Genomic DNA, 12237 nt, shown 5'->3' with positions numbered 1-12237 from the left:
TATTGCGAGAAATACAGTTAATAAGGGCTCTGTCACACAGACAAGCTAGGGGTACATAAGAGGAGTATTAAAGCTGAACACTCACCATAGAAATAATAGTGACAGATCTAATGATCTGACTACTATGAGTCCTGTAGTACTAATGCTTCAGGTAAACTTTTGGCAAGTCAAGATAAAGTAATATTTCAACTCTGGGGAGCAAAGCCTCACAGAAATGATGCATGTTCCTTCTCTTTAGCATGGAGTTTTAAAAATTACTATAGCCAAAATATGTCCCTTGAAATGTTCCTGTTTGTGGTTTCATATATGTCACAGGTCACCGAGTATTTTTTAACTTAATTATTTGGACAGATTCTTTGCGTGTTCTGACTTTATCATTAAGAATTTCAAAATGCCAAAATTCATTATTTGAGGCAAACTGGCATTACAAGTATGTAGATGTTCTGTTTGGTTTTTTTAATGAGGATCCTTCTGCTTGTTCTAAGCAACCATGCCCACACCTTCTATTTTTAAGTGCACAGTTAAAGCATTTTTACAAAAGCTAAACAGACTCATGCTAGTGAATGAATTGCATGCAGCAGCAACTAGAGCAGTGCACGCTTATTACTACAGAGATTTACGAATACCACATACCGGTTTAACATCCATTTTCACTCATTTTGTCATTAAGACTTACATTATATTTGGGTCAACCAAAAAAACCCAAAGAGATTTATAAAATTTTACAACAATTAAACAGTAATGTTTAATTCTACAAATGAATAAAGCCAACTACTGCAGCTCAATACAACAACAATGGGACTAACAGTAGTGAAATCATCTATATGTACAATTTAATATATTACTGACATGTAATTCTTTGTCATTAAGACTTACATTATATTTGGGTCAACCAAAAAAACCCAAAGAGATTTATAAAATTTTACAACAATTAAACAGTAATGTTTAATTCTACAAATGAATAAAGCCAACTACTGCAGCTCAATACAACAACAATGGGACTAACAGTAGTGAAATCATCTATATGTACAATTTAATATATTACTGACATGTAATTCTTACAAAAAACATTATAAAACTTAGACTGACATCTCATAAAGCAGTTGATTTTTGATTCATGAATTTAAGGTTATACACTTCTAAGTGACAAATTATGTGAAAGTAATATAGCTAAAGATGAAAGATCAGTAAATCGGAACTCCCAGAGAACGTTCTGGCCCCAGTAAAGCACTACAGTCTACTGCTTAACTCTTGCTGATTGCAGTAGGCCAGGATTTTACCTTCCCACTTTTTTTTTTCTCATCTAGAATTGAAATTTCATGGATTTTATTAAAATATAGTTTCTAGAACTGTTCTCTTACAGTTTTAAAAACATTTACATACCATGCTCTCAAAAAGAGCATTTATACAAAGTCTTATATTTACAATATAGACAGTTATGATCAGGTGTTAATAAGATCAACTCTTCCATGTAAGAAGAAATCTAAGCTTATGCGCTGAAGATTAATAAATGTGTCAGTGTTTTGAATTGGCTTGTAAACATATCTGAAAACAGATGTGGATGACTGAATTATCACTTGAAGTAGTTGATTAGGAAAGACTACATCACATAGAAAAGTTTCATTACCTCTAAGGAGGACTAAACAAGCACAAAATTTGCAAATTATTTCCACAAGGCTACACTGCTCCTTCTGTAACTCTATGCACGATAGATGCTGATAGCTTCTTAGAAAAAGACAATTTGCCTTCAAAGTGCCTTAGGGAAATAGTATGCTGGGTTTGTATTGGCATAGCATTCCCACTGTTTAAAAAGGAATTATTCAGTAAGACGAAAGTTAGTGAAAATTAAAATGACTAGACAAATCCTACAAAAATTAGCATCTCCATAAACCACCCAACACTTCATACAGAAATTTCTGCTCAGTTTTCCATGTTAGAAAACATCAAAAACACCTACTAAACCTCTCTTAAAATAGCTTATCTTTATAATTGGAGAAAAAGGGAACAAATGTTTTTCTACATACAAATATTTAATTCCATGCAAGATGGAAAACGTGAGTGCACAATAAACTTCATTTTATACCTAAATAATTTATAAATTAATCCGTTAAGAATAAAGCAGGGCCTATAGCAATTATAGTGTTACATTTTAAACACATGCAGATGAGTTGGCAACATTTTTACATAAAGTTTAGTGCAAGAATGTATCTGCTTAATAAATAGACTAAAGATAACTATGTAATGCTTTGAGGTGTACACACAGTATCTGTGCACATAATAAACTGGTTCTGAAAAGTTGTCCTTGTTTGTCTATAAACTACAAGTGCCCATTTGAAATAAAAAAGATCCATAATTACTCATGGGCTACTTCCCTGTGACACATGGTGTCACAAACATTGTGGTGAAAATGTAATACTGAAGTTAATCTAGAGATTTTTTTTATTTTTTTTTATACACAGTTTTTATACAATCAAGAAAAAGAGATACAATTTGTATCAACAAACAAAAGGTCATTTCTGGTTATTTGAGGCATTGCTCTCAGCTGCTTATACCATGCAAGAGAAGAGAATAAGAATTAATTGCAAATTAAAAATATAAAATGCTGGTTAGTAAGAAATGTTTTTGAAAACTGGTCAAGAGTTAAATCTGTTTTCCCCAACTATTACAAATGTCTGAAGATTTATTTTTTCCCCATTAACAGAGACGATAAAAAACTAATTAAAACTTAAGTTATTTTTAAACACCAAGTGTAAATACAGAATCACCTTCAAGTTAACTCATTTTAAATACATAATGACATGGTCATTTTGTATGTTACCTGTACCAACACAAGAATATTCATCCTGTGTGAAATGATATGGTTATCAAATATCAGTAAATTAACTGTAGTTGCACCTGTAATTGTGGTTTGTTGTTGGTTTGTTTTGTTTGTTTGTTTGTTTTTAATATGACAGGAACATATTTTGCGCATGATAAAGAGCCCACAAGATATTTTGAATCAAACCAACCATTACAGTAACACAAGTGGAGGAAATTATATAACTTTGTTCCTCAGACAAACAGATAACTAGAAAGCAGCATGCAAGCCATTATCAAAACACCAGAAACAACCCTGACTGCAGCCTCACGTTCCGTGTGTTTCACAGTAAGAAACATTTAGGCAGTGTCACACCTTCTCATGAAGAAACAAAAGGCCATAAACCAGGCCTTCTCAACTTTCATGAAAAAAACTACAGTAGAAGTCAACAAGTCCTAGCTCGAGACGTATCGAGTTAGTAATGGTTCGAAATGTTGAAATATACAATGGATTCAAAAAAGGGCGTCCAGTCAGTGCAGCTTAAAAAACAATAAACGCCTCTTTTGGAGACATTTAGCTACAAAGGTTCCCACCCTGAGCAAGATACCAGTTGCGCAAACAATGCCACACAAAATTATCTCACCTGTTGAAACAGGAACTCTAAAAGCCTTCATGAGGCAAATGCACACCTTTGCGTGGATCTGAAGAGCAAAAACCAGGCCAGCTTTGCCACAAACCCAACTGTAGCATCTCTTTTCAAGAAGCAGCCTTCCCGCTCCACCTCCTTCTCAAGTTGATCTTGTACAGCCATCGTGAATGTTAGGCTCACTCAAATACCATCCTTACCCCCAGAGGAAGGGCTGTAGTTACTGATGAACTTCAATGTTACCATCCAGGTTCTGCTGCTTCAGGGCGAGTAATCCAATTTACATAAAACTGGCAGTTTATTTTCAGCTTGTCTAGTCATCTAGGCCAGCAGCTGTTTACTGCAGAGCTGAGAGGCAATTCTGAAGAGAGAAGCTACAGTTAAACTTCTTTTAGTTTATTGAATGGCGCTAACACCTTCACACTCCTTAATGTTTTGGTCCTAGTTTAATAAAGTATTTGGCTTCTGTTGGATTGAGCCAATGTATTGGACAATGTAATAGGTACTCAAACTCTTGGGGAACAGTTTTGAAATTTAAGTACCAACAACAATATTGACATTCAAAAGCTGAAATCAGTTTTTCCTTTTACAAATTGAGTATTTTAATTTTGTCAAGTCTACCTTTTCTTCAATATTTAATATGCCAGTAGGCAGTGTCAAATGACAAAGCTGAAACCCTAAAAGTCATCTGGGTGTGTATAGAGCATACTTTTAAAGGCCGATTAGGTATTTATAAGCAAATTGAAAGTGTACACTAATACATGCAATATAATTGCTAACAATAATTTTGTAGTAACAGCTTTTGAGACACTGAACGTGACATTGTAGTTCTTAATGAGCTATCCATGCAGTAAGGTATGCATTTCCTATAAAATACTATTAAAAAATCCCTATATTTAAAACCTTAAAATTTACAATACAATCAACTCTTAAATAGTGCCTCAGCGCATATATATATATATATGATTGCTACTGTGTACAGAATTTTATACTATCTCAGTAGAAAATATTTACAATAGATTGGCCCCTTCTTCATTTAAGTCTTCCTCCAGGTCCTATACGCTCCAAAAGAGGCTGTAATGCTTTAACGCCCTGTTCTTAATTTGGCAACAATCATAGCTGCCAGCTGTTGTGCATCTGTCATGTGGGGATTCTTTTCCATCACAGAAAGGACAATGCTTGGAGGGAAAATATTGCAGAGGTTCTTGTACGTTTGATACTGATGCTCTGGGATGATATGTGGTTCCCGTGGCTCACCACATATCCCAATCCAGGGATTCCTCCAGAGTTGCTCCATCTTCTCAGGCATGCTTCTTACCATTACAGGTTCATAACATGGCTGCATGAGGTTGTTACTCAATGGATACGAGTGATAAGCGTAAGAGTCTGATGCACATGGTAATGGATCCCAACTAGCATGCTGCTCTCGACAGAGGGGTGGTCGTCTCTGCCTTGTAGGGTTACTTTCATAAAGCCGTGAGTCAGAAATACTGTCCATTCTTGTCATGACCAAGGCACGGCTTGGTTGTGCAGTTGATGGATGAACATTTTGAGGCACAGGGTATTCTCCTGGACAACTGGACCGTGCTCCAACAACTGGATGCTGGGCATGTAGGCCTAAGTGGGAAACTGACTGTTTACGAAGGGATTGCTTAGGCTCTTCAGTTCCATAACTCTGAACTCTATTTAAGGCTTCATGGTAACCATGGGAAAAAGGCTGAAGACGATTTTGCGATGGCAGTCTGTGGATCTTCACATTGTCTTCTGGACTGGCATCTGCTACACCCAGATACAAGTCATTGTAAGAGGAATAAGAATCATTACTTGTATGGCTTAAGCAATTGTCAGGACAGGGGCTTGAGTTTCTAGAATACATCCCCTGGTCCATATCAGCCCCGTAATAATCTGTGTTACGGATACTACTTATGCTCAAGTTGGAGAAATCACTGAGTAAGGAATAATAGCCACGGTCCCCCAATGATTCATATTTGGGATACTGGTCAGTATAGCTAACTGAGGTGCCATGGCTATTGGTGACTAGTATAGGAGGATATTGCACACTGGACATATGTTCCAGTGAGGATTTCTGATGCATGAACTGTGAGGAACCTGGCACCGGACTGCTTGCAGAACGAGTATTTAATGCACCAGCTGCATGGCTTTTTGGTGGAGGGAGCGTTGGTACACTTAATGCAGAAACCAGAGACGGGACAGAGCTGGCCTCAGACTTCCGGGCTACTGATAACTTTTCCTCAGGCTCCACAGCTACTGATCTAATGCTTGGATCTGACTGACGTTTTGGGGCAATGCGTTTCACTTCAGAACTGATTTCTCCTTTGGAGCTGGATGGCCCTGTGCCACATTTGGCCAAGGCTCCCTCACTCATAGTTTTCACAGCAGATAATTTGGCACTTATTCGAAGCTCATCCGCTACTGACCTTTGAGGCTGGTTTGCCCGTTCTGGGTGGTAATATTTACATTTGTGCCCATAGGTGCACTTTTTACCTGGAAGAAAAGTGTTTTCAGGTTAAATAAACCAAAAACTAACCAATATCACCACTTGCTATCTTTTTTCTTTATGTTTTCACCACTTCTCAATAGTAGTATTTCTATACTAAACCCCCTAAGGAATAATTATCTATATTGTACATACAGGCAGTCACAGACTCTGCTACCTGTATCCACATATGTCACTGCATCAAGGGCAAGACACATCACTTTTCTTCCTACTGGCTCATGATTTCAACACTGACAACATAACGCTATATAAAACAAAACAGCTCTAACACAGTTTGTATAGTTATGAATCTCCTTCCTTCAATACAAACCAGAAGAAAACAGCAAAAAGCTGTGTTATCCACAAGGTATATCTGGTAATCCTTAATTTTCAGTGACATTGTTTTTATTAATATGTGTATGAAAGGTATAAAAAAGGATATAGTGCTTGGATGGCAACATGAAAAATGGCTTGTTTTTTTTTTTTCCCCAGTAATGACAAGATGTTAATTAATTGCTTGCTTCACCTACCTTTGAATACAACAAATCAGTCTGACTTAGGCACTTACCATAAGGACACGGTTGTTTCTTATGTTCAGGAATAACTGGCCTTTTTCTTAAGAAATTTTCAAGGCTTGGGCCATGACGTCCTAAAGGATCATCAGGAGGCATAAATCTAAGGGGAAAGAAATGAAATGTGAATTTCAGTTTTTACTGAGGATTCTGAATTAGCGAATTCCCTTACTTTTGAAGAAAAAAACATACTTGTCATTCACAAAAGAATACATTAGCAGCCGCTCCTCTATGAACTTCTTCCATTCTGGTTTTTCATTTTGAAGATCCCGATAGTTGTCATTTGATACAATAATGCCATCTGAGTCGAAAGCAAGTTTTACTATGAATCGATCATCATAGCAAACTACTCTTCTTCCCTGAACTCTTCGAGATGGGGTGAAAACAAGAATTTTTTCTTTCTCCAATTTACGTAAGATTTCTTGATCTGTAAAATAATTTTAGTTGAACAGCTTTTTAAAAAGTTTTAAAAGAAAGAAATGCAGCCTTTGAAATATGAAATTTGTTGCCCTCTTTTCTGACAAAGTATTTTGTAATTATGTTCATATACGGGCCCCATTATCATTAAAAAACACCTAGATGCAGAGTGCCATTTTATTTCTGAGGTTTCAAAGCACTGGGTAAACATTCAATATTTAAGTGTCATAACCATTCTACTCCTCTGTAAACAACCATGTACCTTTACTCAATCTTCCTGAACACATCAAGAACTCAGTTGTTACTGTATTACAATAGCCTTCTTGTTAGCCTAGAGTAAAACATAAGTACTTTCTATGGATCAAAACACATGCTGCCTCTTCAGTGTTCAAGATAATCCTACTAAATGAGTCCCTGGCCTGACACTACTTATTTTATACTCACCCAGCAACTAAGAATCAGTTTCTATATGCTTAACAATGTTTGCTAAGGGGAAAATTATGACTACTGCTTCTCAGAAGTGCTGAAATGATCCAGTAACATTGCAAAAAACCAGCATTGTTTACAGGTGCAGATACTCAAATGCTTGTTTCCTCACCAGTGAAATTGTTGTGTTTTTAAACAGTTGAGTGCAACATTGTCGTGCAGCATCACATCCACAACCCAGTATGTAGTACCCATCAGAAAGATGACATGGTTGTGTCTTAATGCAATACTTTTTTTAACTAAGGGGTCAAAGAAAATCTTGACCTGTTACCTGTAATTGGTGCATCAGGTCGAGACTGTTCTTTTCTCCATGCAGGTACAAACACAGTGATATCTTTATGTCCTTTTTCCAGAAACCAATCAACAGCTAGTTGAATTCCCCGACAGGAAAATCCTTCTTTATTCCCATGGCTGAAGAACATGCAAAAGTTTTAGAAACAGCAAGGACAGAAGTTACATTTGGTTTTGGTTTTTGTTGTTGTGGTGGGTTTTGGGGTGTTTGTTTGGTTTTTTTCCTTCTAAAACTGCCATGGTCTAAGGGAAACGAAGTCTGTAAAGATACGTAAACCTTTTTATTAGACCAGCTTACATAATTGGAAAAAGACAATTGTCCAGAGCTATTCAGCCATCAGATTACAGCAACACTGCTACTTAAAACTCTAGAAAAGGTGAAATTTCAGTATCCCAAAAGCAAAAACAAGTAAACATGAAGTTTTTCCGCTTTTTCATTTTATTAGCTGAGCTAATGAAAAATATCACTTTCCCCAACAAATTGAGCTCACCTTAACTAGTACCATAAAAAGTTATCAATAACAAAAACCGAATGAACTAACAATGCTGGCTGTCATGGGTCATAGGTGCTTTTAAACATCTAGGTTAAAAAATACGTTTCTCTAATACTAAATATTCTGTATTTTTATTAGGACTTTTTAAGGGAAGGAAATAACTCTCTCAAAGTTGTTTAAGTCCCGCCCCCGTCAAAAATTTGTTTTCTGAAACACACAGGAGTCTCTAAAACAGCACACAATTCAGATAAATGGGTTTAATTTTTAAAATGGCCAAAGTTTCTGCAAAGGAAAAAAGAAATTCTTTAGAGGTCTGATACAAACTAAGTAGAATCTTAATTATGAATCTTATTCAGTCTACCTCATGGGTGCACCTATCTTGATTTACTAAACATAGAGTGAACTAAAGAATCAAGTTTTAAATCCTCTCAGGAAATAGTTTAGGAATGCCTGAATAATACATAAGCATATATATAAGAGAAGATGACGACATTTAATTATAATATCCTTAGTAGTTAGTCTACACAGGTAAGAGAGACACACAGATCTTTGCATTATGGTTGGATTTCATATTTAGATTGAAGCCACCATTTTCTTTGTCTGAAAAACAGAGTGCCTATATTACTGCTACACCATATAATTGAATAATAAAAACTAAGGGTTCTGGTTCTTTTCAATTAATATTGTAACTACCTGAGGAAAAAAAAAAATTTGTCTGCCCTTTTTACTAAAAAAATAACCCAAAACAAAAAAACCAAACAAAACCAACCCTCTTTGTTACATTTTAGTTTGGCTAGCAAAGTCTAGCTTTCTAGAGCTACTTCCAAAATTGCATTTGAAAACGGTAGACTAGTAAGCTAATGCTATGCTCCTTGATGCACGCTCTTCAAAATTTATTCTTCCCCCCTCCCCCCCCTTCTCAACACAGCTGCAGTTTTTCATCAATTGTGATAGGAGTGATGCTGCCCAGTTAGTTTGGCACCTACCAGTCATTATTTCTGGAGACTTCTATATTAATTTGTGAAGAAAATTAGTTGATTTCTTCAAATCATTCCATCCATTGCAAAAGGTGCTAACTGAATCACATCAGTGATGCCATCTTGAGCAGTGAGATCCTCACCACAAAAAAGTGGTTGAGTGGCAAGGCCAGGGAAGGTTACAGAATGCTGTAAGGGCAGGGGAGGCCATGCACACCAATGACGCTCCCTATTAGAAAAAAAATACAAGGGGCCTAGGTAGCAGCACTGGGCAGAAAACACAGGAGAGGACTCTGCTATAGCAGCCCTGAAGTGCGTGGGCAGTCCACGCAGTTGGCTGTAATTAAGGCGGCTTTGTGGCACTATGTAATGCTAGGAGCTACTCCCACTACTTAAAGCAGCTGGCATTTTACTGTACACAAAGTGGCATCCAGCTGCTGCACCATCCTGTTCCAAGCTGTTAGTTCTGTGTAGCGTCCCCCAAAACTGTTTACTTTAAGAAAATTTCCATACTGAAAATGGAAATGGTTCCATTTTCCATATATAGCCACCTTTCAGTTACAACATATACATTTTACCGTAAAGGCAAGGCCTCCATTAGCATCAATAATTGCAGTATTTTTAAGCATGAGAAGTGTATAACCCTTGCACTTTTCAGATATTCTCAGTCTGTAGAGCAGATGCTGCATAATTGAGAGATTTGCATCTTATTAAAATTGTCTTTAGCATTATTCTATGGATTATCACTCAAAATTTTACTTCAATGTTGTTGTTATTATTATAGAACAACATCACAGATTACCGGACCATAGTAAGATGCATGCTCTTCCTGGGCTCAAAATGTTATATAAAGTAATACTGAAACAGACCAAAGGCAGACAGATCTAATACCATCTGTATAACCAAGGCCTATGGATCACCAGCATAGTCCAAATCCTTGCAACTTAAATAATGAATACAGAAGCCACAATGTTGCTAAAGCATTTTTCTTTAGAATTTTTGTACATTTCAGGTTTTACAGAATTTAATATCCCTTTAAATTTTCAGATGCATATGCATTTTGTTGAGAGTTGGACTCGATGATCCTTATGGGTCGCTTCCAACTTGAGATATTCTATGATTCTATAAATAGAGCATCAGTTCTAAGCTATGCAGTAGTTAAGACTACACATGCACTTTTCTCCAGTTGCTGCCACATTACACTCAGCAGTAATTCAAACAGTACAGAGCCTGCAAATTCAACAGGCACAGAAAAAAAGGAAAGAAAAAAGTTAAATCTAATATTGGTGATGTTACTTTACAGAAACATCTTTCTGATTGATGTAACCACAACGTGGCACTGGAAAATCCTGTATATAAAATATTGTTATAGGATTTGGGGGGGTTATGTATTTCAAAACTCAGAGTACTAAATACACCTATAAAAATCTGAATTTTTAATACATTGAAAAAAAAATTTCAGATCACAAATTCTTTTAGAGCAGAAAGCTGATACTAAAGGAAATCTATTGTGCAAACACTACCTGAAGAAATCTTGGCATCACTGTTCACTAAACAGACTGTTTAAAGAACTCCCTCATAGAAAATCATACTTTCTCAATGATAAACAAATCATTGGATAGCTGAACTGTGTACTCTAAAGACATGCTCAAAAGTGGCATGGGACAGATATCTCTTGAGTTAGTGTTGACCCAAGCAGCCAAGTGCACATGTGTACACGTCTGAAATTACAAGCACCACAGCTGTGTGAGTCAGCACGTTTAGCTCATACATATCCCTGTACTGACACAGCTAAATTGCTTTGAATTCTGAGCAGGCTTGATCAGCAGGAGCTCAAATACCCTGAAGTGCACTGCATATCATCAGCATACACTGCATGTCATTTTAGAAAGAACCAAGTTTTCCTCCCCTATTTGGTTGCCTCTGGACCTTAAAGAAAAATAATTTTCAACATTATTCAAGGACTTCAAGAAATTAAACCCATCCACACAAAAGCACACTACAGCTAGATTGCTAGAACAAAAGATTTGAGGGGAGAACTTGGTTTGAAAAGGGGGGAGGGGAATTGGAATACAGACTACATATAAAGGAGTAACAGCATAATTAAAAGCCTGGACTAAAGAGTCCATTAAAAAGATGTATTATCAGTGTAAATATACTACATGACTTAAAGTGACTTTGCCATCAATATTGATTTTTCTCATAAAGTTTTAGTGATTTATTCTTTTCAAATGTTGTGACAGGGAGACCCACCTCATAGCCACATTGCTTCCATCAATGACAATTGGCCTCAAGTTATCACTGTTATCCACAACTTCATCTTCAAGTGACAATTCAGGGCTTGCTATTTCCTTTGGGCAAGGGCCTCTTGGCACCAGAGTACTAGTGGTACTGCTGGCACTGCTTTGTCCCTCTGATTCACTTTTGTTGCCAAGTCTCACAAGCTCTGCCAGAACATCATTGATGAGTGCATCTGCTCCCAATTTATTCAGTACAGCCTGGATCTGATCTCCTGCATACCCAAGCTTTAAAGCAAAATCCATTTTAGCTTGGTATTCCTTGTCCAAATTTGTTTTGCATTCGTCTAGCTTCAAGTCTTGTGTGATACTGCTCTGTGAAAAACTTGGGCGATCCAAACAAGGGGACCGACAGAGTGGCCGATGTGGTTTAGTGGAAACCTCCTTTTCTCTCCACTGAGTATTGCTACAGCTGCTTCTGAAGTATGGTTGTTCAGGTTCACTTTCTGAGCTCGTCCATTCCTCAGATTCAGCACTGCATTCCCCAGCATCTTGTTCCACATTTCTGTCTTCTCTGGAGTGCCTCTTCTCCATTTTCAGCTTCCCTACCATAGACCAGGCCGTCATCACGTTCAGCTTCCAGCCAGAGAGCTCAGTTCTCTTTCATTTCCAAAGCCACCTGGAATTCATACTCAATCGCATCATGATGGCCAATTAAAAGTTTACACGAGGCTGGAGTAAATTTGCCTTGCTTACTGTGTTCTGGCATAAACACCACCACCATGAAGTTCCTTCAAAAAAAAAAAAAAAAAAAAAAAAAGCC

General features: G+C 36.9%; 1 protein-coding gene across 1 annotated transcript; it reads right to left on the bottom strand.

Annotated features, from left to right (window-relative positions):
- Positions 1–4166: 4166 nt before the first annotated feature.
- ZC3H12B (zinc finger CCCH-type containing 12B) lies at positions 4167–12172 on the bottom strand. The gene is made up of 5 exons (XM_009287982.2): positions 11431–12172; positions 7687–7826; positions 6705–6939; positions 6509–6615; positions 4167–5948 (listed from the first exon to the last, which is right to left on the bottom strand). The coding sequence occupies exons 1-5, from the start codon at positions 12039–12041 to the stop codon at positions 4528–4530; spliced, it is 2514 nt and encodes an 837-aa protein (XP_009286257.1). The 5' UTR covers positions 12042–12172; the 3' UTR covers positions 4167–4527.
- Between the last annotated feature and the right edge of the window lie 65 nt (positions 12173–12237).

The sequence above is a fragment of the Aptenodytes forsteri genome, unplaced genomic scaffold (genome assembly GCF_000699145.1).
Source record: "Aptenodytes forsteri isolate BGI_AS27 unplaced genomic scaffold, ASM69914v1 Scaffold72, whole genome shotgun sequence".
NCBI classification, from domain to species: domain Eukaryota; kingdom Metazoa; phylum Chordata; class Aves; order Sphenisciformes; family Spheniscidae; genus Aptenodytes; species Aptenodytes forsteri.
Note: the sequence above shows the minus strand (reverse complement) of the source record. Positions and strands in the feature narration are given on the sequence as shown.